We start from the raw sequence: 25,468 nt of genomic DNA, 5'->3' as shown, positions 1-25,468 counted from the left end.
ATCCTACAAGCGATACCTCTTTACACCATCAGTATACCCCAAGAATTTGTATTTTCTGGATTTTGAATATAGCTTTGAAATTTCTTGGGAGTTGTACATCACGTACACAATAATTCCAAATACATGGAGGTTTGAATAATCAGCTGGTTTACCAGTCCACATCTCCATTGGTGTGTTCAGCTCTATTGTAGTTGATAGAGCTCGATTAACTAAATAACATGCGGTATTGACTGCTTCTGCCCAGAATGATTTTTCTAGGCCTGCATCCCTCAACATTGTTCTTGTTCTTTCTAACAAGGTTCTGTTCATCCGCTTTGCCCCTCCATTTTGTTGAGGAGTGTTCATCACTGTGAACTATCTTTTGATGCATTCTTTCCTGCAAAAGTCATCAATTTCTTCGCTTATGTATTCTCCTCCATTATCTATTCTGAAACACTTGATCTTATTTTCAGAATCAAGTTACACTCGCGCTTTGAAGTTTTTGTAAGTTGAAAACACATCTGACTTCTTCTTAATAGGGTACACCCAACATCTCCTGTAGTAGTCATCAATAAATGAGACAAATTATTTTGCTCCACTTAGGGATGTAACTGGTGCTTGCCATACGTTAAAGTGAACCAATTCTAGAACACTTTTGGCTCTAGAATTTGATGTGTTGAATTTCAACCGGTACTGCTTACTTGTTATGCAATGCTCATACAAAGTAAATGATACATTTGTTAAGCCTGGATGTAGCTTTTGCTCCACAATGACATTTATTCCTTGTTCTGACATGTGTCCAAGTTTCTGATGCCATAACATTGCAGAATCTGAACTACATGAGGCAACAGAGGCTTCTGTTTTTACCAAAGTCTCTCCCTTCAGCTTGTAAAAGTTTGCAGCTATCTTTTCGCCTTTCAGCACCACAAGCGCTCCACGGAACACCTTCATGATTCATTTTCGTGTTTCAATCTTGCTTGCATTATTATCCAAAAATCTGTAGGATAATAAATTTTCTTTAGGCCTTTCACGTGCCGCACATCTCGAACAACTTTAATTGTTCCATCATACATCTTCAATTTGATGATCCCCACGCCAACAATCTCTAAGGCATGATACTATACACAGATCCTCCTGAGACAGGTTCATAATGATGGAATCATTCTCTTCTTGAGGTCATGTGATATGTTGCTCCCGAATCAATGAGCCATATATCTGCAAATATTTTTCTGCCTTCCACGGTGGTTGACGCTTCACAACATAGAGCATATATCCATCATCTGAAGTGTTTGCGATATTGCCTTATGGATTCGAGTTTTTATTTAGACTTCAACAATCCTTCTTCAAGTGACCCTTCTTTCCACAGTTGTAGCACTTTAAATTCTTTTTGCTTCTTGACTTCGATCTACCATGTTTGTGACTACTGCTTTGGCCACGTTCCGTTGATCTCTCTCTCATCGTTGTTAACGCTTCTGCTTGTTGCAGATTTACTTGTTTGTCTTCCTTGTTCTTGCGCCGATTTTCTTCTTGTAGAGAAATAGTTGCAACGTCATCAAAGACTAGACTGGTGACATTACTGTTTGTCAAGTTAATGATGAGTTGCTCATACGAATCAGGTAGACTTTGAAGTAGAAGTTCAGGACGTTCTTGTTTTCCTATTGTACATCTTAAGGATGTAAGTTGAGAAAATAAAGTGTTCAGTGTGTTTAAGTGCTCCGTCACTAAAGTAGATTCTGGCAACCGGAGAGTGTACAATTTCCTCTTAAGGAAAATTTTATTGTGCAACAATGTGGCATCGTACAATTTGGTAAGATGATCCCATATCTCCTTAGATGTCTTCTTCTCCTCGGTACTTGACAATACTTCATCTGCTAATGCTAGATGAAAGTTTGCCATAGTATTCCCATCCATTTCGATCTATTTGTTGTCATCAGTAAAATCTACTGGCCTTTCACTGATAGCTGCTAGACAACCGTCTTTCCTCAGGATAGTCTTCATCTTTAATTTCCACAATGAGAAATTTCGCCCATTGAATTTTTCAATATCAAATTTCATTGTCATAACTTCTATTACAGATAGTTCCCACTATTTCACTATCGTGAATAGTTCTCTAGAACCTTCAAAGAATGAGAAATACCTTCTTACTTTCTTATGTTGGAGGATCCACCTTTTGGTGGCAACCACAAAGACAATAAGCATATATTACACACTCAAATCTGGCTCAGATATCAATTGTTGCGGAAGGCGGCTATCTGATAGAGCAAAATCGCAACTGACAATTTGAGAAAATAAAAATGAAGATAAAAGAGACATAAAATTTACGTGAAAAACCCCTAAATAATATAGGGTAAAAACCAAGGGCAACGGTAGAAGAATTTCACTATGAGAAAATAGGAATTACAACTTATCTCAATCTACCAAGGGGAAAACAATGATAATTCTCTCTTGATAAAAAGAAGTAAACAACTCTCAAGAAACTCTCTAAATTCTCTAGTATTGGAAGAAAGCTAGAATGCTTTGGGATGGTTTTGAAGCTAAGTGAGCTAGGGTATTTATAGTTGAAGCTTAAGGACTAATCTTATAAATATCCTAAAGTACAATGACTAAATTATGATTTTACCATTGTCCAAAATTCAACTAAAAATCCATGCTAACTTTCGGTGCCCTTAAAAGTGTGTGACAATTTTAATACTTTTTTTTATATAACTCGTTTAATATAAAGTTGATTTTTAAAAAAAAATGACATCGTTTTGATATTATCTATTATGTTGTAAAGTTGTTACTATTTAACGATATTTTTTAGAAGGTTACTATTTAACGATAGAATGATAAAAGAAAGGTCAATCTAAAGAATTAATAATAAAATTATAATTTAACCTAATATATGTTAGCAATATAAAACAATTCTCTTCTTGAAGTATAACAACTCCTCTGCCGGGCAATATATGAGTTGATATGTTATTAGAGAAGATAATATAAATTTTTCAAAATAAACAAATATATATAATATATATATATATAAGAATATTAGAAAAAGTATGTCATTTACCCCTAAATCAATAATTTAAAACAATTTCAAATTTGATGACATTGAGTATCTAGAAAGCCTCCATAGAAATTTTGTTCTTTAACAGAGAGAATTAGTAAAAATTATTCCCAGAAAGAATTCGAAATCAATACTAATTCAAATTTAATTATTTATTATTATTTTATTTGCAATTTCTACTAGTTATTATATTTTAATACCGAACTGTAACATATCATAATCTCATGTTTCGAAAAAATATATATTTATATGTTGCATAGGATATATCCATTAGGTTAATTAATTTCTTGATACAACAATTAAGAAAAAAAATCTAGAAGAAAAAAACTTGTAAACATTTTCTGGTCAATGACTTAAAATTTCTCACTTGGCATGGTTTTTTAATGTCCACGTTAGCCAACAAAAATGGTAAGTGAATTTATTTTTGCATAATTTGAAAGGGTCTTGATGTTGGAAATATAAGGGAATTGAATATTAAAGGTAGATTGATTGGAGAGCCACGCAACTTTAATAAACTTTCATTTTAATTGCAAAAAGTAAGATTATAATATAGTCACCGTTAAAAAAAACAATTATTATAAAATATATTATTGTATCACATTCACATATAAAACTTTGTGTTGTGTTTGCTTAATTAAATCTTTCATCATACAAAGGTAAACTCCTTTAATAAACTTTCATTTTAATTGCAAAAAAGTAAGATTATAATATAGTCACCGTTAAAAAAAACAATTATTATAAAATATATTATTGTATCACATTCACATATAAAACTTTGTGTTGTGTTTGCTTAATTAAATCTTTCATCATACAAAGGTAACTCGAAGAATAAAATGCCTAATCCTTGTGCAAGGCATCATCCAATTCTACATCCATTCCAACACGGTTTCGGATTGATGCGGAGGCATCGCTGCGACTTGCACTTGTTTTGCAGCTCCTTCAACCTGTTAAGATCGAGATTATGCTTCTTAAAAAACCTTTCTTTGCCTCGACAGAAAAGCCTCTTCAACAGATCTTGATACGTAGGATCCCTCGAAGTAATAATGAAGTAAGCATAGCCTATGACTATGCCGGTGGCCGTGGTGAAAAAAGCAATAGGTTCCATACATCCCATGAGAATTCCCAAAACGTCAGCCGGAAGAATAGTCCGACTTGTACTACTGCTATCCGACCACTCCAAGTGGCGTCGAACTTGCTTATGCGCTTGTACGTCAATTTCTTCCTTCTTCTCCTGCAGCCTCTTTAACTCATCTCTAACAGGGTCATCATCTTCGGGAGACAAAGCAAGAGGTACTGCGCTTCTAATCAAATCCACCACCTATGCATGAAACAATGCTTTAAAGCATTAATATAAGGAGACTAATGAGAGCAAAAATCAAAGAGGGATAAGTACCTTCTCAGGATGAAGATAAACCTTGTCGGGAAAATAAGTACGATGCCTGCCTCATCGAGAACACGTGCAAAAGCGTTGGCCTCGACTAGAGACACGCCCGTGCTCTGGCAGGCCTTCAATAACTCCGAGTAGCCAATCACTTCTTTTCCTTCCATCCCTAGCTTGGTCTTAAGCGATCCACATTGACTAGCCTCATCAACTTCCTGGCCTCCGCGAATGTTACTGGTCCACTCCTTTCTTTTTGGAATCAAAAGTTGTATCGGCATTAGAAGATGAAGAAGATAACCAAACTTTCAATGTCATTCTCTCCAAAAGCAGCGGGTTCCGTGGAGACAGCGGAGGTCTCTTCTCAACGGCAACAGACACGCCCTGCTTCAGAGCCTCGCACCATCGCAACCTCCTCCACATGTTTCAATATATCTCTCTATATAGAAGTATTTTTTTTAAAATATTCTAGGATATATGCCTCGTGTTCGGATTCAAGTAGATAAACTCCCAAGATCAGTCGATCTTAACAAACGGATCTAGCTTTTTTTCCAATAAGAAAAACAGACAAAAAATGAAAACAAACATCATTATTTTCTAAAATAATAACAATAAAAACCATGAAAATGAAGCTTGCACTGCACTCGAAATAAATGGTTTCTTTCTTCTTTTACCTCTCTAATCAATAGAAAAAAGAGGAAAAACCACGTTCTACTTGTTAATTCATAATTTTAGAGCTCTTACGTGCTTACGAAATTATGGTTTTTGTTTAGAATTAGGAGAATAAATTAAACAATTGCAGGTGACAGAGAACAAATCAAGCTTCATAAATTGGGTTTCTGATCTTAGCTTGCTCAATCTGATAACAGATCACACTGCCATAGACAATAAACAACATTTAGCATTTACCTAGACAAATTGTAAAATTGTATATAATCAATCATCTGCAGTACTAATATAATCATCATCTATTGATCGCATTCACAATATCAATGTGTGAAATTCAGAAGCCAAGTCACAGTAAACAAAGTGTAGATCCAGAAAATCCCTAGGAAAAATTCCTAAAATTTTCATCATAGAGAGAAACATTTTGCGATGTTAAAAATTAGTGAATCGTCGATAAATTTCCAGCACATAGAGAAGAAACCTAATATATCAATAAACATGAAAAAAATTAAAAGAAAAACACTCACAGCCATGGAAGCGCCAATAGAGAGCTAAGCAGCGGTTACACAGGTGAGAGGAATAGTGGCCTTTGTTTTTAGGGTTTTTTCAAAAAGAAAGGGTCATAATAACCCAACGATTTCCTCTGTTTGCCCAATCACTCCTTGATGGGCCCGACTGTGAAAGTCCTTCAAATAAATTAAATTTATTTTTATAATATAAATTACAAGAACAAAAATAAATTACCAAATATTTAATGTTGTTGTAATTTTTAAAATTTAATTAAATTATAATAATATTGTGCCAATTTATACAAATACTTGATGATAATTCAACATCAACTTTAACCTCAATTATAAAATGAATTTATGATAATTAATAAAAGTTTTAACTAAAAATAAATATTTAAACTATATTTTTATTTAAAGTGTCTTACATTTTTTAAGTTAAATTAGATTTCTATTTTTTTCAAGTTGATGTCTATTTTATCATTTAAAGTTTAATTGTCACGTACGTATAAATAATATATAATTCAGTATATTAATTATATGTGGTCTAATTTTTAAGGCACAGTGATAAAAAAATTCATAATGTTTGTATAAATGGTTACTTTATAACTTTTTTTTAACATTTTATTTACTAGTGTTTCAATTATTGATCAAAACATATAATGTTTGATGGAAATAATTAATTGACTAATGGTTAATCCATATTACTTTATGACATCTTCATGTGTGTTCAATTATTAACTTGATATATGTCACACCATCATTTTTTGTGATATATTTTTTATTAATCTGGGATAAGTATAATATAATATATGTTCAAAGATAACTCTCAACCATTTGACATTAAATGCTCACATCCTTAACATTTATGATGTTCGAACCTGAGACCTCAAAGAACTATTTATCATCTATGTTACTTGATTTTATAATTTTTGAATATAATGATGTGATATAATTAATTAAGGAAAAATGTATGGGCTCTATTAGAAAATTATATAATTTCATTATGGAAGGGATTAAGTTAGACAAAGTCTCGAGGGAAAAAAAAAACAGAAAATTTTCAAATAACTTCATTGTTAAACAGATCTACCCGTAACCCATTCTTTTGTAGTTTAGGTAAAGAAGGAATGGAATGAATGATTATTCAACAATTTGATTGCCACTAATGACAATTTCAGGAGCAAATAAAACCATTGAACATCCATGGAGTGCGCTTAATTTACTGAAATTAACAACAAAAAAAAAATTAAGATCAACAACACCAAACAATCGCTGGGTTCATTCTTTTCCTAATTTAACAAAAGAAAGCATTCCAATCTCATCCTCGAATGCTCTTTAAGAGACCAGCTCGACAAATTCCAAACATCCTAAAGGAAAAACATAACTGGAGAGAGAACTTTTAACAATTTTTCTCTTTTTGTTAGTTTTGTTGAGGATTTTTTTTTCTTAGAACGAGGAAATGATACAGAGTGGATGAACATTTCAGGAAATTGTGGCCTTTGTTAAGACAGCAGAATTTTGTGAAAACAGTGGATTAACATTGTCAAAAATTCTGGGTTTTGCCTGAAAAAAATCCGGTTTTTCTCTTTTTCTTTGTAAAGTTTTGAATTTTTTTATTAAAAAAAACAGTTTTCCAAGCCAAGGATGGACTGTTGTAGCCGCAAGAATAGATTTTTCGGAGCTGATCTCAATGGCTACACGTCAATCAAAGATTCAAAACCAGTTAATCAAAAAGAACAAGTTCTGAAGTCTCAAACACAAGCTCCACAAGCAAGACACCGTCACCAGCAGCAGCAGCAGCGGCCACCGCAATCGAACCCTTCATCGGAATGCACAGAGGCAGTTCAAGTGAGGCACGAGACAGTGTTAGGGAAGCCATTGAAAGACATTAAGGAACACTACACACTCGAACAGGAACTGGGTAGAGACCAATATGGGATAATTTACCTGTGCACCGAGAATTCAACAGGCAACACGTCGCCTGCAAATCGATATCGAAACGAAAGCTGAAAACTAAACAAGACAAAGATGTCAAGAAAGAGGCTGAAATCGTGAAGCATTAGTCCGGTAAGCCTAATATCGTCGAATTCAGGGGTGTTTATGAGGATGTACACTCTGTTAACATCCTGAATGAGCTTTGTGCTGGTGGGTGAGCTTTTCGATAGGGTCATTGCCGAGGCCATTATTCCGAGAGCCGCTGCAGCTATTTGTAGGCAAGTCCTAAACGTGGTTCAGATTTTCCATTTCATGGGAGTGATGCACCGTGATCTAAAACCGGAGAATTTCTTGTTGTCTAGCAAGGATGAAGGAGCTATGTTGAAGGCAACCGATTTTGGTTTATCCGTCTTTATCGAAGAAGGTTGGATTTCCACCCTTTCCTATTTGATTCAGATGAAGCTTTCCATTGCTGCTCATGTACTAACCCGTTTGAACTTGGTCGCAGGGAAGCAAATCGCGACATAGTCGGTAGTGCTTATTACATAGCTCCTGAAGTTCTGCGACGGAGTTACGGAAAGGAAATCGACATATGGAGTGCAGGATTATTTTGTACATTCTACTTAGTGATGTCCCTCCATTTTGGGCTGGTAATTTAGCGAATTGACATGTTTTAGCTAGTTATTGCTATTCTGTTTCTGTCATATAATGTTTGTGTTTTTCTCAACATGTACTGCAGAAACTGAGAAAGGGATACTTGAGGCTATTCTTGAAGGGTACTAGAATTCGAAAGCGATCCATGGCCTTCGATTTCCGAGAGTGCCAAGGATCTAGTGAGAAAAATGTTGACAATGGACCCCAAAGAACGGCTTAATGCACAAGCTCTTGGTCTGTAATGGTTTCTTTATACAACTTTTGATTCTGATGCCTTTGATTAACAGTAATGTTCATATTGTTAGAGCATCCTTGGCTGAAAGAAGGTGAAGCATCAGACAAGCAGATAGATTCCGCTGTTCTAACCAGATTGAAGCAATTCAGGGCAATGAATCAGCTGAAGAAGCTTGCATTGAAGATACGGTATCTAATTGGATCGAAGAAGCTTCTCCTGATGCATGCAAAACACCCATCTAGACAGTTTTTCTTTCGTTCTTCATCCAGTAATGTTGGTTTATATGAAATTCTCCAGGTCATTGCAGAAAATCTATCTGAAGAAGAGATTAAAGGTCTTAAGAAATGTTCACAAACATTGACACGGATAATAGTGGCACAATCACTTACGAAGAACTGAAAGAAGGTTTGGCTCGTCTTGGATCGAAGCTCAACGAAGCCGAAGTCAAGCAACTAATGGAAGCTGTAAGTATCTACCCAAATTGTTTACACTTTTGCTCAAGCTGATTATTGAAAATTTATGTGCAATGCATTTTCAGGCTGATGTGGATGAAATGGAACGATAGACTATATTGGATTTATCTCAGCTACAATGCATAGACACAGACACGAACACCTGTACAAAGCATTCCAGCATTTCGACAGATAACAGCGGGTGAGTTCCGAGTTTTCATGTTATCATTATTGTAGTTACATCCTTTTTACTATCAAATGCTAAACTGTCTGCAACGCCGCATTATACATCGAACTCACTGTCTACTATCTCTGTTTTGGTTTCGTACTCTCGTTTACGACTTTCTGGATCTTCTCCTGGACGCTTGAGTATTTTTTCAGGACAAATTCCTGGACTGCCCTTTGTTTGATTCATATAAACTAAACGTATATCGTTGTTTGCAGGTTCATTACAATGGACGAACTAGAGGCTGCTATGAAGGAATATGGAATGGGTGATGAAGCCAACATCAAGCAAATAATCACCGAGGTGGATACCGTTAACGTAAGTTTGTTTCCGAATCAAACTCGGTATTTTCTTATAATTACATTACCTGTACTGATGGCGTTTATATTAATCAGGATGGGGGAATCAACTACGACGAGTTCTGCATGATGAGAAGTGGAGCACAAACCGGAAGGCTTTTTAGATGCCTTTTGGATGTTCCATCACGAGCGCTATAGCTGAGTTGCTTATGACTAAAGTAACCTAATTAACAGAGTGCCACCAAAGGTATCCGGTGTCTCTAATGTTGAAGAATCGGAAAAGTAAACGAAAGAACACAAGAATTTTAACGAGGTTCGGCAATGTGCTTACGTCCTCGGTGCCTAGGCGTTCGCTTTTCTCACTCCGCTCCATCCCCTGTCCTCTTTACCGGTATATTTATGAGTCATACCTTACATCTAACTATCCTGATCCTAAAACGGGTAATTCGAGGATACGAGAGTATGAATTCGGATCCGTTCGAGTTGAATTCTTGTTTATGTATATCTACATTCTGAATGTATCTATCATTTTCCGAGTTCTATTATTGATTATCATCTTCTGTCCTTTCATTACTCACGTATATGGTATTTCAATGTTACTATACTGAACCGCATCGGTAAAAAACTTAGCTCCGGTGACTGCTAACCCTTCTTCCTTCTTTATAAGAACTTAGGCCACCGGAACCACGTAGATTATAAAGTTCTCTGTTCCCCCATTAAGCCTTCAACAGTTCGATAATAATACAAATACGATTAGAGTACTCAGTCTAAAGATGTAATACCTCAAACACGATTATAACACATGAAAACAACAATACGAACACGATAAGAATACTCAGGTCTAAAGATGTTTATCTTTCGTTTCGCGGTCGTAACTGTGAGCTATGTGTTGAACCCCAGTACTTCTCGATCTCCTCTGCTGTCCTTCCAGGGATTCTCCCAGCAATCAAAGACCACCTGATGCATGCAAATACACCATTAAAATTACAGAGACACATATGTATACATCTTGTGTAATGATGGATAAACCTTTGTCCAACTAAATTAAACATTCTGGCAATAAGCATCTCTTCATCCTCAGAGAATTCCACCATCGTCTCCTCAGTTCTTCCCTCTGCAACAATATAAACAAACAAACATTAAAAGAGAAACGAAGCTCAAAGATTGTAAAAGATTATGCAATTATGAGACCTTTGGGGTTGGTCGAGCCGTGACGATCGGAGTCTCCCATGGTTTCCCCACACGAAGAGCCTGTACTGCTAGTAGCCATGCATGGTGTACTGAGACCATGAGTTCGCAGTATTTATGTGATTAAAAATCAACAGTGGAGAAGACTGTTAGTTCCGAAAGTTGATAAGTCGTTGAGGTTTCGGCCTAGTGCTGGAGTTTGGATTTTAGTGTCTGAAAACATGCTGCTGCTAAGTGCATTGTTGCTGATTCCTTTTGTCCCTGCAAAAGATCATCAAATCCTTTTTACATCATTGACTCCTGGTTATATCTGTTTGTCATGTTGTAGCCATTGCGTTTTCATCCGCAACTATATAATTTGGCATTACCTGACGGAGATGAGGTTCAAATCATTACTGAATTATTACAACAAGACAAGAGAATATTATAAACATGTTTACACACATGAAACGTTATCAGAGAGTTTAAAGCATGTTTACACAATATCCGGCATGAAAGTCTCGATATCGACTTATGTTATTCGAAATCAGGAATAAGTTTTGAATATATTTAGTATAATAAGAATCTTACCTTCACAGGTATCCACTTTTAACATGAAATAAAAAGTTATCGCTAACCAAATTTAGGATGCTGCTTTTGAGAAATACATATAAAAATGTACATAGCTAAAAAGGGAAATGAACCCGAAACTCAGCATTCTTGAAAAGATAACGTCCAATTAGTTCAAAGTTCGAATCTCAACATCTTCAATACTTTTATGTGCTCGAACTAAAAAAATATTGTAAATTAATAATTAAATAATCCTAAGTAAAGCAAATACTATGGTAAAAGTGTTGAAAGTGGTATAGAAAATATCACAACATATATGAGGAAAGGGGCTTTGATTATTACCCTAATGTATCAACATTTTGACTATTCGGAGGGTCTCTTTTTTTATTTATATTTTCTTGCAAAAGAAGGCATTAATTGGTAAACTTTATGAAATCATTAAATTAACTTGGGTTATCTTAATTATTTGTGTATTTGGTCTTTGAATTTGTAAAATTTATTTGATTACGTAATGTTCGATGTATGAATTACTTATTGAAGAAGATAGGCTATTACCTATTTAAAAAAGAAGCAGAAGAAGAAGAAGATAGGCTTATATATTAATTTATTTATTGTTCCATATAAGCTGAATGATTTTATCTAATTTTTGATGAAGTTGATCACCCAATTTCATTTAAATAAATCATAGTCGGTCCTAATTCTGTCTAAAGACCTAATTTTCATATAAAACATGTTTTGACTTTCTGCCACTTTGATCAAAGTTATATACAAAATGAATAAAATATTATAAATATAGCACAAGATGAATAAATTATATACAAATTTTTTTTATCAAAGTATATACAAAATGAATAAATATATTTTTATGTAAAATATTATGATTGTAACGATATCCAATATTTATTAGTTTTAAACTTATGTAGGGCATATTAAGTGCTAATCAATCAGAAATTTGATGATACTTATTTTTAATGATTTTATCAAGATAATAAAGTTGATAGAATATTGAATTATGATTCATAAATTTCTTATTTGTAATCACATATTGTTTTGATTTAATTATATTTCCATATTTTATAATTATTAAATAGATTATTTTATTACTTAATATAAATAAATAATATTATAAAAATAAGCTCACACGTTCAAAATAAAATTATAAATCAAGAACGGACAAATATAACAACAACAATTACTTTCTTATTCCAATTTGCAAAGAATATGGTTAGGGTACATCTATTTTTATGCATCAACCATGAAATTTCCACATGTAAATTCATGATTCAACCTATATGTGTAAACATCTTCCTCTTACAAAAATTTTACAAATCTATACCATGTTTAATTGAATGAATCAAAGAATTAATCAATGGTGCCACCTTCTACACGAGAATATCTGGATTTTTTATCCATCCCTCAGTTCTGATAACTTCCCAGTTGCAATGCCACCTTCATTTCAAACAACTCCCCATTTTCTCTTCTCTCCAGATCAGATTCATCCAACGTTGATTCAATCGATTCTTGTACAAGCTTAAAGAATCCCGCGTTGTTCCTATACATCTCGAACACTACCCACTTGTGCACCGTGCTCGAACGTGTTAACAGTTGAAGCTAAAGCTCCTGCGACGGCCGCCATTGTTGCAGCCCAAGGATTGTTGGAACAAACCATTAAAGCAGATGCAAATCCAGTAAGTAATGGTCCTGTTTTGGCTAAAACCTTGTTTATCTTCAATGCTTGTTGCCTAATCTCTCGTAATCTTCACTGTCTTTTTTCTTTATCACCTCAACCCACTTCCCTCATTTCCATTTCCAATTCCTTCGTCCACCCGTTGCTGTTGCTTTTCACCTCTCCATTGAAACGCTTCTCTGCTTTGTTTCTCGGCCACCAAACAGCAGGCTGTAAAGTTTCTGGGAATTTTTCAAGCATTACACCGAGCAAAGGGAGAGGGTAAGCTTTGTCAAGTGCCAACACTTTCTCCATGGCGTCGTTCACATCTTCTTGGGTGGGTGATCCAACAGCAACTAGGGTTTTTATTTGGTTTTCCAGCTGCTTAAACAATCTCGTGGCATTGCGTTGCTCTTCAACAAGCTGTGAAGGTTGCATCGTGTTCTCAACACCACATCCCAGTGGCTGATAGAAACAGAACAGTGGATGCCAACTTTAAACCCACCCCAGAGCCGCCGCCGCCAGTGGCAGCAGCAGCAACACCAGCCATGGTGCTTGCAGTGAGAGTCACCATGTTGATGGAGTTAAGCAGAAGGGTGTTCCAGTTAACCCGTTGTTCTCCGATGTTTTGATGCATCTCCACTCTATCAGCTACCGCTTCTAAGATAGCATAAACTTGTTCTAAAGTAGCCATTGAAGCAGACGAGCTTTCTGCTGCAATGGTGTCTCGTTAACCTTTTTTTCGATCGGGATTGTATTGATGAATCCATAAGCTTGTAAGAAGCCATATGATTATGGATTTGACGAAAGCAGCAGAAGAAATTAGAATTATTTTGAGATTTGATCTTCGAGCAAAGCAAGAATCAAATATTGGATGTTTAGATGATTTTTTTAGAGATGAAAGGTTAGGGTTCATTGGAGGTGATTTATATAGCAACTCATGGATACTGGGTCTGGTCAGGTCATCTGTTGGAAATTTTGACTGAACGATTGAATTGACTAAGCCGTCCCATTACATATTGGCTGACCTATTAAACTTTGTTTTGTTCAATTTTTATGTCAAACTAAAAAGTATTTGACTGCGTTTCAGTTGATGAAGAAGTAAAACAGATAAAATTATCGATAAGCATGGAATGTTGCAATAAATAATTATAACTACTAATTATATTAAACAAATAACCTCTTAATTATATTAAAAAATTATATTACTAATTTATTTAACATTCAATTTTCTTAAATATTAGTATTTTTTGAAAAAAAAATTGAATCCATCAAATCTCCATTCAATAATATTAAATCATCTACATTGTTTCATATATATTTTCTTGCAAAAGAAGGCATCCATGTAAACCAATTGAATTAAACTTGAGTTCGCTCTGTCATATTTATTTATTTTATTTTTATTTTATTTGGGAGTAGTTGAAAATTATATATATTTGGATAAAATAGTTGAAACCTTTAGATATACATATATTATCGTGCTTTTGTTGAATTTGTAAACTTTATTTGATTATGTAATGTTGACCTCACAAATTAATTTGAATAATCATAGGCACCCTTATTTTTCTAACATTTTTATTATATTACTAGACTTCTCAACATATTTATTCAAATTTCGGTTTACTTTTATTATAATTACTCATTTAACCATTGTTATAATATATTATGATCGTAATTATTTATTATAATTTTTTTCTTCAAAAGTTTCAAATTAACAAAACTAACGTGTATGTTTTTTTTTGGCATGCATGATCGTGAATGTCCTGATCAATTAAATTGATTATTTGATTTGAATTTTGAATTCTAATATCAATTAATATTTAAAAAATTAATTTTGAACATTCACGAACCAAAAAAAATAGTCTGTATGGATCAAAAAACGGATCTAGATAATAGCTTAATTGTAAAGGGCAAGCAATAGGATGGATTGTTGAATCGTCTTCTTGAAATTTTTAAATTATCATATATTTTAGAAATTTTATTTTTTATTAAAATATTTTTGCTCCAAAAAAATTTAAAAGTTAAATCATTTCAAAATTTTAAAGTTTGATCCTTTAATATAAAAATTGTGTCTATCTCTATAAGCAGACATGATATGCAAGGGGCCTAGACAAATTAAAAGGGGTGGTGCGGATGGGTTGAAGGGGAGTTGTCTGGGTTTTGAAGTTGTATTATTGCACGTGTCATTGGCGAAAGTCAGGTGACCCGGTCAGTTTGGTGACATACCATTACCATCAACTGGTCTAATTTGTAACTCTAACATTTAAGCATGTCATTAAGTTTCAAAGATTACACCTTTTCCTCCAAACCAAACATGTTCGATACAATCCATGCATGCAATTGCAGAGGCGTTGAATGCTTCAAGCAGCCTCTTCTTTCTTTTATTTAGTTGTTATTGAATTGAAAATTATAATCTGATCGATTCAACAAACATTAATCCAATTCTTACGACAATCTTTATTATCACTTTTAAAACTAATTCAATCATGATAATATGATCGATTCCTCCAACGGTCCAATTTATCACCTTTGGCACTAAGATTCAGATCATGATATTATAATCTTCTTCTGTAATTATCAACGGTAAAAAATAGTTTATGCGATATGATGTTTATTGCTTTTATTTAGTTTTGTTGATGATAAAAAGTAAGTTGTGACAACTTTCATAAATTTAATCCTTTTAATTTAGACGAAGAATCAAGATTAGTAGTTCAAATGAGCTAAAGAGGAGACATCTGGTGTGGTGATAGACATCTAGATAGGGAATCTCCCTTACGATTCATTCTCTAGTCATGTGTATTGGTTTTTATATTGACTCTTAATGCTGGTGTCAAGCATAGAACCATTATAGTTACTCATAGGTTGATTGGGCAATTAGATTTGACTACATGACAGTAGATTTGACTTTGATAGATCATGTGGGCCTGTCAGGGGTCATGTTATGAGATTGTAGCCGTTTGAAGGATATGAGACTTTGGAGGCTTCTAGGAGCTTAGGAGGTCTCAATTGACGTAGGTTTGACAATGGAGGTGTGGCTTATGGAGGAGAACTAGAAGAGATGTAACAATTTTCACTCTTTAATTGAGATAATTCCATAAAATGGCTTGATCAGAGACTCGTGTACAAAAACATTCATTACATTTAAGGATTCGTTTCTTGAGAATCATCGTGATGATCACTTGTAAGCAGCTGGTGGCTCATATGTGTAGCATTCCATTATTGGCGTAGTCTGGAGGCGCAACATGCGATAGCTAGGAGAAAGTTGTGTTGTGACTATTTAAGGGGAAAATTAGGGCAAAATCTCCAATTCTACTCTCTTTTGCTCTTGATTTTCATTCGTTCTATGTGAAAATTTCTGTAATTTTTTCTTTTTTCCTTTAAATTTCTTCTTGACAAGATGAATAAGAGTATCACAAAAGGAGGAAGATTGTAACGCAGAAAGTAGAGATGAATCAACTGTTCCTGATGGTTGAAGGTTCCTTCATGTGCATGACTGACCAAAATGAGGCCAAAAATCTTTTAGTTATGGAGTTGGGTCCAAAATTTCTTAAGTACCATGCCGTCTGGATGATTATAGTAAGATCACAAAGTAGGGATCGAGAGTGATTCTATATGCCTCTGTTCATTTTAGAGACTGGATTCCATCTCCCTAGTTATTATTTTGTTACGTGTATTTAATTTTTATATTTTTAATTATTATATATATCAAATTTATAATGATTAATATCATCTGTACATAGCATGAGTTTAAAATTAATCTTATGATTTTGTATCTTTTAAAGTTAATATTTTATGCAATAATGAAGTATATATATTTTTTAACATTGAAATGAAGTATATATTTTATGTATCATTAGTGGTGATGACACACATAATTAATAAATTAAGAGCTGATTCAGTTTTTACAGCATTCGACAAACCCGTAAATATGATCCATCCAAATACCATATATTCGTTAAGAATGATTAAAATTTAAAACCAACATAATTTATATTAAATTAATAATAATAATTCATTTCACAGTAATATTAGAGATCATAATATTAATTTAATATTAAATGATTGAAATTATTTTAACATTTATGATCTTATATTCAACTTAGATTAATAAATAATAATAATAATAATATTCATTTCAAATATATTATATATATTAGGGGGTCTTTGATAAAATAACAAAGAATACTTAAAAGATCAATCGACGACTCGTCGTTGCCAACGAGAATGGCAGTCCTTATTGACTCCTTTCCCTCTCTTCATCTTTAACTCTCAGAATCTCACATTGATCCCATACTCTGCAGATTCACAATACTTACTTTCACCCTCCACTTTTCTTTTGGTTTTTGACCCTTTTCTCTATTCGGGTTCCTAAAAAAGGCATTTTAAAGATGATTCAATTTGTACATGATGATATTCTCGGAGATGGCGGTGATCATGGTATTGTCGTTCAAGAACCCGTTTAGGAAGTTGGTGATAATGGGTCTGGATCGGCTCAAGAGGGGACGAGGCCCGGTGGTGGTTAAGACGGTGGCCGGAACGGTGTTCGTTGTGATGATGTCGAACCTATACAGCGTGATGGAGATCCAGAAGCGTTGGGCCGATGATGGAGTGACTAATCCAACGAACCAGATTCTCATGGTTACAACCCTCCTCGAAGCTACTCTCATGGGTAATTGAATTCTTTCTTCGATTCTCTTGAAGTCTAGCTGTTGACTGCCAATTCTCGTGTCTAATTGGCATCTTAAAGCAAAGGAGGAAGAAGCTCTGATTTTTTTATTCAATTGCCTTCTTTTCTCCTGCTGGTTCAATTGGCTGAAGATTGAAATATAAATTAGGCAGGCTGCTATGTTATAATTGTGATTATTTTACCAATTCATGGAGCTCGATGCTTTCTAAGTAAGGTTTTAGATTCGAATTTTGTGAACGAAATAAAAAGGGAGAGTTTTCCCCTGCTCAAGGGTCCTACCTTGTTCGAGTTCAGATATAACTTCGTTTCCCTTAATTTTTTAATATAATTTCCTAAATTCGTTCAAATAATATCATACATCTATCTCTGTCGGGTAACATAGTCTAGGACTACTTTGTGAAAATGTATTCTTTACCTTAGGGCAGTGCAAAATTTTCATTTTCTCTCTGGGTTTTAATGGTAACTTGTTGCAGGGGGCACACTTTTCCTATCACTAATGATAGATAGATTCACCATTATATCAAAGAACTCCGGATAAGGAGGAAAAGCATAGATGCTCTCAGGAAAAAAGTTGATTTGGACAAAGTTAAATCTTTGGAGGAAGAAGTAACCACTCTGTGTGGGAAACTTAAGCAGTCGGAGTCCGATATCGAGACAAAGACTAAACAGATCAGTGCTGCAGAAGTTAATTCAGTTGCTTTAAGGAAACAATCCGAAGGTTTGCTTCTCGAGTATGATCGACTGCTCGAGGAGAACGAAAACCTCCGGAGCCAATTGAAATCTTTGGACTGGAAATTATCGCAATCAGATAGTAAGAAGAATATGTAAGGAACTGAGCATTTCTTGCTAATTGTGCTTTCGATTCCATTTTTTTATTTTCAGTATAGTCTCGGGAGTTGTCGAATAGAATTGTTGGTTGCTGATTACTTGAATACATGCATTTTGAAGTGTTACAAACTTTTAAGGCTAAAGCAATTAGCATCTGTCAGTATTTTGGGGGATTAATGTGCATTACTTAAGTGGAAATGAAATGTTGAATGGATGAGTTTTGGAAACCATTCCAAGATTTTTCGTGTTAAGTTTTTGCTGTTAGTGTTTTAACTCAGATCGAGATCGGGTGAGTTTCAGTTATATATACATGGAATTCGGGTTGGGATCGGTGTCAGGTATAATAAATGGAAGTCGGGTCGGAATCGATGTCGGAAAAAAACTACCACAGTACAATTGAGAGTGAACTGTAACTTGATTTTGACTCGATTTAAATTTCAATATAATTTAATCTGTTCCGAATTCGATCTCGAAAATAAATAGTATATCCGATCCAATAAAGCACATAAGTTAATCATCACATACATACATATTGTCCTCAAACCTTCTTAAACCGTTAAAGAACAAAAGCAAAGTATATATGTCAGAAAAGTATAAAAGAAAAAGCAAAAGTGAGAAACAGCATACATATTCTCTTTGTTTCTCTTTGAATTTCTTGACATTAAAACAATACATATCCCTGTGGAGAAGCTAAGAACACAGCTTCCGCTATTACTTCAATGGATTCTCTGATCTTCCCCAACAATAAAATTACTTCATTTCTCTGTTTATGTTCCTTGATCATTCCATTTCTTAGCCTCATAGAAGCTCAAGCAAGACTTTGTAGAACAACCGGTGGTGATATCCCTATAAACTACCCTTTCGGGATCGACGATGGATGTGGCAGTCCTTATTACCGACACATGCTTGTTTGCTCCAACCTTGGTAAGCTTCAGCTCCGTACGCCTTCCGGTCGGTACCCTGTCCGCAGCATTAGTTACTCCGATCCTCAGATCCTCGTCACTGATCCATTGATGGAATTGTCAGGACGGTGATAACTTCCGTCCCTCGCCTTTAGCCTCGATACGAGCACGCCTTTCACGCTGTCCTCTCAAAACGATTTCCTCTTCTTCAAATGCAGTGAGGAATATGTGATCGTTGAGCCGAAACCTATCTTCTGCGAGAGATTCCCGGACCAGTGCTATTCGTCATGCGACAGCGCTAGTTATCTTTGCAGGCATTTACCTGAATGCGCCACTGCACTTAATGGTAGTTCTTGCTGCTCATACTACCCGAAAGCAACCGAGTTCCTAAGGCTGATCTGCGGTATTGCGCCTCATATACGAGTGTGTATTGGAAATCAGTTGGATCAACCACTGATTCTCCTTATAGCCAGGTGCCGGAATACGGAATCCGGGTAGATTTCGATGTTCCGGTCACAACACACTGCCTCCAGTGTCAGGATCCATCGAAGGGTGCTGGAACATGTGGATTCGACACACAAACACACAACTTCCTTTGTCTATGCAAGGAGGGAAACGTCACCTCCTATTGTAAAGGTATGTTTGTCATGAGTCGTGACCCCTTCAACTTTGAGGGTTAAATTACATTTTAACTCCCTCGATTTTTATGGTCTAATTACATTTTAAGACCATATTCGTTTCAAATTTTATTAACTTAATCCTTTCATTGTTCAATCCTGGCTACGCCCTGATTTACCTGAGTTTTCCCCCCTTTTTATTGATCTGCTATAATCACTTTATTTTATGTGTAGATCATGACATTTCAAGGCACAAAAGAGCAGGTGTCATTGCAGGTGAAAATATCAGTAATTATGATCGTGTATGAATTCTTGGTTGTGTCGTATTTATAGTGATTATCGAGCTTAATAGATGTTATTGTAATGGCAGGGACTGTAACAGGAGTTTCAGCGGCTGGGATCATAGGAATCGAGGTAGGTGTGTGGGTGTTAATTTCATTTCATGAATAATTATTGCTTGTGATTTTTCATCCAAATTAGAAGGATGAACCGCCTACGATCGTCACAATCCCACTTATTCCATCAATAGATAACAATTTTATTTTAAAACTTTAATTTAATTATTTTATATAAAAATTCTACTAATAGAATAAAAAAATTGAATATCATAATAATACTTAATCCACAACAAATATATAATGATATATATTTTGCACAACAATTCAAATTACATAATTCAAAGATATAACTTAAAATAAAAGTTTAAAAAATAAAGAAAAACAATTAAATTTAGAATGGTGGAGATTAAAATAAATAATTTGAGAAACAATTTAGAATCTTATGATGAAATAATTTAAGAAATTTAGAATTTAGAATGTTATGGTGAAATAATTTAACAGATTGAGAATTTATAATGTTAGGGTAAATTAATTTGAAAATTATGAATAAAAAAATTAATATAAAATAAAAATAAAAAGTTGAGAACCCGATACTTGCTGGCTCGAGGGCCAAAAATTTTAGCCCTCAACCGACCCTCGACTCATGAAAAATAATAAATTAAATACTTGACCTGAAAATTCAAAAAAAATTATCTGAATCGACAGATAAATAGATCAAATAATTTTAAATACCGTAATCATGACGCTACTTTCCTCATCAACAAATAATAATTCAACTTTCAAAATTTAATTTAATTAATTTATATAAAAAATTACTAAACAAATAAAATGTTTAAAATGTAAATAATAATACTAATTATCCACCTATATATATATATATTCTAACCATTTGCTTTGTTATTAGGTTTACGTGACGTGACCAAAGCTTTTTCTTTATCCGGCACATAAAACATTATGGGTTTGAATCAACAATACATTGTTGATATTTCTGTAGGAATTTGATTTAAACCAAATGATGAAAAAAAGTGAAAGGCAAACCATTACCTTGTGATGTCATCTGGGATTGTATAATCTATGATGGCGAAGACAAAGAACCATGAAAGATTTTCAATGAGACTTATTTAAAACCTTTTACGTTTCACAAGTTGATGAAGATGCAAGGGAAGAGCCAGTCGGATCATTGGTTGCGGCACTTGGAAAGCTCAAAGAACCAAAGATGTTAAAGATTCCAACAACCACCTTATAGGGTACAAAAAACTTTTGTTTTCAGGTTAAAGGTTTGAATGGTTTCAACAAACTTTGGCTGATGCGTGAGTTTTCACTTGTTGGAGACGATCAAGTAAGTTCCGTATTATATTATCTTCGTCAGTTGTGGAATTTGGTGATAGAGTTTGGGGAATCTTAAAATTTTTAAAAATTCAGAGGTTTAAATTAAATTTTTTGAAGGGTTTAGTTTACATTTTTTTCTAAAAATTATGATATAACTAAAATTTTTGAAATTTTAAAAGACTTAATAATTTCTTTTTAAAATTATAGGATGGGGTTTAATATGATTTTCTAAAAATTCTAAAAGGGATAAATTATTTTTTTTGAAAATTTTTAATAATTTAAATTATAATTTTAATATTTTTGCCTTAAAAAAGGTGAGGAAAAAGCTAGTCTAGGTACATTCTTTTTCACTCTTATTACAATGATAAAACTCACTCCTATTTATACATTTTAGTGGTCATTAGATTGTTAATTAAGGTTAACATCTTAGCCATTTAACATTACAAATATCTAGATTCTTCTAATAGATAATTATAGACATAAGATTAAATAATAAAAATATCTAGATTATTTTATGGATATATCTATACATCTACTCTTTCTATATTAATCTAGAATGTTCCCAAGATATATATCCTAAATGATAATTATATATTTACCTATAAGTTTTATTGGATTTCAACAACAATGTTCAATCAACCTTATCTTAAACTATTTAATCTTTTAGTCCCTAAATTTAGTATGATCCTGATAAAATGCATTGAATACCCCATAAACTGTCATATAACATGCTTGAAACAAAGTATAACATGTCTCAAATCTAAGTATATAGCACATATACCCACCATGTTTCATAATAGACCATCATTAAAATGTATTCGTCCATTTGTTTTGAAATTTCATTCTAATCCTTGTTTCATCCAGCTCAGTTAGTAGAGCACAAGGTTCTTAACATTGAGGTCGTGGGATCGAGTCCCACGGAGGGCGTTTTATAATTCGGAGGTCTCTTACGGAAACTGCTCTCAACCTGGTGTTGGGGCAGTCTACTATCTTACCTCCCCCTTACCCCATACATATGGGAAAAAGGGACAACCATTTATTCTAATCCTTGTTTCATTCATGCCAATATTTTGGGCATGAAACATTATTTATAGCTCTACTATTGTGTCACAACCAGAGACATAGAAGAAGTGTGTGTGTGCTCGTACATGAGCCTATGTGTATGTGTAATCTTTTAAAAGTTAAAATTCATGAACCCACATAATAAATATATATTTAAAATAAAATCATATATATATATATATATATATTAAATTAAAAAAATACTTTTAAAAGAATTATCTTTAACTAGGATGAAACATTTTATAATTTTATTAAAGTCACTTTATAATTTTATTGAAGTCATCAACTTTAAGAAGATGAACAACCAAAGAAGGAAAAATACATAATTTTTTGTATTTTAAAATAAAAATGACAAAAGAAATAGATATATTATTTTTAATAAATAATATTTAATTGATTTTTTTAAATAAATACATAAATTTTGTATTTTAAAATAAAAATGACACAAGAAAATGGATTAATTGTTTTTAATAAATAATATTTAATTGATTTCTAAACTTTAAAGTAATATACATATGTTTTGCAATCGATTTTTTTTATTAAATAAAGAAGTATTATATTATATAAATATTGAGATTCGAACTCACACATGAGATGAATATAATTAACTACTCAACCGATTAATAGATGCATGAAACAATCGAATTTATGCGTTCTTTCTATATATGTATATTGGTTCACTAATATCATCATCTAAGTCTAATAAAATATTAATTCCTTTCTACTTTTTTTTTATTTTACAGAATGATTATGTTCTGTGTGCAATCAAAAACAAAATTGCAGTTGATAATGATGAGCCGCCAGAAAGAAGACAAGAAATAGCGATTCGATTGAAGAAATCAAGCTACGCCAACACCATCTCTTCCCACGTCAAATATTGAAGAAGAATTTGCGGTTCAAAATATTGATGACACGATTAATTTTTTGGAGTCAGATCATTATGAAGTACTTGGAGATCTTCTCGATGATAAAAATAATGTTTATTTCACTTTTGTAAATTTGATTTAGTTGTGTTGTATTATTATCCTTTAATTAAGATTACAGAGGTTTTTAACGAAACACACTATTTAAATATGTGTTTTATTAATAAAATTATTTTTCTAAACAAAAATTGTCTGCAGACTCATTTTCAGCAGCTTCCCTTTCCTGTTCCTCCAACACAGCAATCTGCATGCCCAACCAATCAAAAAAATTATATGTTTTACAAACCGATAACTTAACTGATCCCTAAAATTTGCTATAAAAAGCCATTTGACAAACCTCTGATTATTTAACCCAAAACATAACACGAATACTCGACAAAAGCATTTGTCATACATGTTACAAATGAACAAAAGCAGAAGCACCGTGCATAATGCCCATGGAATGCAATTAGCAAACTCGACAACACATCATACAATCAGAATATTAAAGGGATTGAAAACCGAGGCAAGGCTTCCCACATCAGATGCCATATGGTTTAGCTCTGTCATACAATTTCACAGTAAGATTACCACAACCAAGTTACTTAAAGCAACTACATCAGATGTTGTAGACTAAAGGATTGTTTCCAAAACTCGTATCCATGACCTCTAATCACAAAGTATCCTGAAACTGCATTATATTATGGTTTTTAAAACATTCCCAAACCTGAAACTGCATCTATAAGCATGAACACAACAAGAAACTTGATTCTCTACATCCTTTAAGCATAATTTTCACATTAGCTTTGCAATAAAAAATTGATATAAGCAAGCCAGGAATAGATTTGGTTAATACACTGAAATCATTGATTTCCTAAAATTTTGCCTTAGAACTTTTGACCCAAAGGAATAAAATCAAATAAACATTAGAGAATCAATAGCAAAATTCCACCTACCCAAATCTCCATTTGTCATAATAGTCTTGAGAAATCCTTAAAAAACTTCAAAGCAGCTAATAACAAGCCAAATCAAGGTTACCTTGGTTTGAAAGTATGGGTTAATTGTGTGTGGGCAGTTGTAGATTGCACGGGCGAATCAGAAGCGCTTAATATTAAAAATTACTAAGTAAATATTATAAAAATTAAAATTTATATAAAAAAAAATTACCATGTTTATTTTTAAAAAAATTCTTTCAAAATCTTCATCTTATCATGATTTAGTGTTCAAATATTCAATTATGTTACGATAAATGAGGTTTTTTTTTTACTATCGCCAAGATTGTTAAAACAAAATATTTAAATGATTAAATGTTTTCATCCTCGTACATTAATGCGGGGACAATAAATCTGAAATACGCGTTGATTGAACATTTAACTCCCTATTAAGGTTTATTTATATTAATCAACGATTTATGGCTTAATATACTTACAGAGTGAAAAACATAAACCAATGCCACTGCCTAAAGCAAATGAAAAACAAGATGTCACCATATACAAAATCGTTTTCGAAATCATGTATCGTACATGCTTGGGAAAGGAATGAGACGATAGGTTGCATTAGCCACATACATATATATTAAGGATGTCCGAGTCTTTCCAGCAACACCTGCTGAGCTTTTACGACAGATTCTGCTGCTCCTCGAAAGTAAGGTTTGTCAAGATCTGCATACCAAGAAACAGTCTAACATCGTTTAAGATTATAGTTCCAAAATAAAAACAGCCTAAAAGATCTTTTACTGGTCCAAGATCACTTCAACCGAGATGCCTGGCTTACAATGAATGACTGGTGATAGATGTATGCAAAGACCGCCATCACCATCTATATGTAATGATCGAACAAGTCAAGAGTCGCATAGATATATTGAAGCAGTGCTCTATGAAAGACTCTTTATGTAGGTGGAAAAACTTCAAAAATTTGAACATATCTGTATAGGACACAACCTATATCTCACATTGACGCTCGAGTTTGAGTAATATAGACTGACTCGACATTAATTGAAACGTTTGATTAGGATAAAAAGTTGG

The 25,468-nt window shown here is 33.5% G+C and overlaps 1 protein-coding gene and 5 pseudogenes across 1 annotated transcript; 3 read left to right on the top strand and 3 right to left on the bottom strand.

Annotated features, from left to right (window-relative positions):
* Positions 1–3,810: 3,810 nt before the first annotated feature.
* LOC120146936 lies at positions 3,811–19,770 on the bottom strand (annotated as a pseudogene).
* Positions 7,195–9,655, top strand: LOC120146935 (annotated as a pseudogene).
* LOC120146938 (MYB-like transcription factor ETC3) lies at positions 10,145–10,776 on the bottom strand. Its single transcript, XM_039160420.1, has 3 exons — positions 10,568–10,776; positions 10,406–10,490; positions 10,145–10,333 (listed from the first exon to the last, which is right to left on the bottom strand). Exons 1-3 carry the CDS (start codon positions 10,644–10,646, stop codon positions 10,228–10,230), a joined length of 270 nt encoding a protein of 89 aa, XP_039016351.1. The 5' UTR covers positions 10,647–10,776; the 3' UTR covers positions 10,145–10,227.
* LOC120146858 lies at positions 12,530–13,542 on the bottom strand (annotated as a pseudogene).
* LOC120146937 lies at positions 16,970–18,395 on the top strand (annotated as a pseudogene).
* Positions 18,935–23,423, top strand: LOC120146856 (annotated as a pseudogene).
* Positions 23,424–25,468: the final 2,045 nt, after the last annotated feature.

The sequence above is a fragment of the Hibiscus syriacus genome, unplaced genomic scaffold, assembly GCF_006381635.1.
Source record: "Hibiscus syriacus cultivar Baekdansim isolate YM2019G1 unplaced genomic scaffold, ASM638163v2 tig00110931_pilon, whole genome shotgun sequence".
Lineage (NCBI taxonomy): Eukaryota > Viridiplantae > Streptophyta > Magnoliopsida > Malvales > Malvaceae > Hibiscus > Hibiscus syriacus.
This window is presented reverse-complemented; position numbering and strand designations above follow the sequence as displayed.

What these genes read in the sequence shown, in the direction of transcription:
- LOC120146938 (XM_039160420.1), bottom strand. Translation starts at nt 10,646, where the DNA reads ATGGCTACTAGCAGTACAGGCTCTTCGTGTGGGGAAACCATGGGAGAC. An exon ending in CGGCTCGACCAACCCCAAAG is followed by an intron (nt 10,491 to 10,567) that starts GTCTCATAATTG and finishes ATATTGTTGCAG; the next exon opens with AGGGAAGAACTGAGGAGACG. An exon ending in TTTAATTTAGTTGGACAAAG is followed by an intron (nt 10,334 to 10,405) that starts GTTTATCCATCA and finishes TGCATGCATCAG; the next exon opens with GTGGTCTTTGATTGCTGGGA.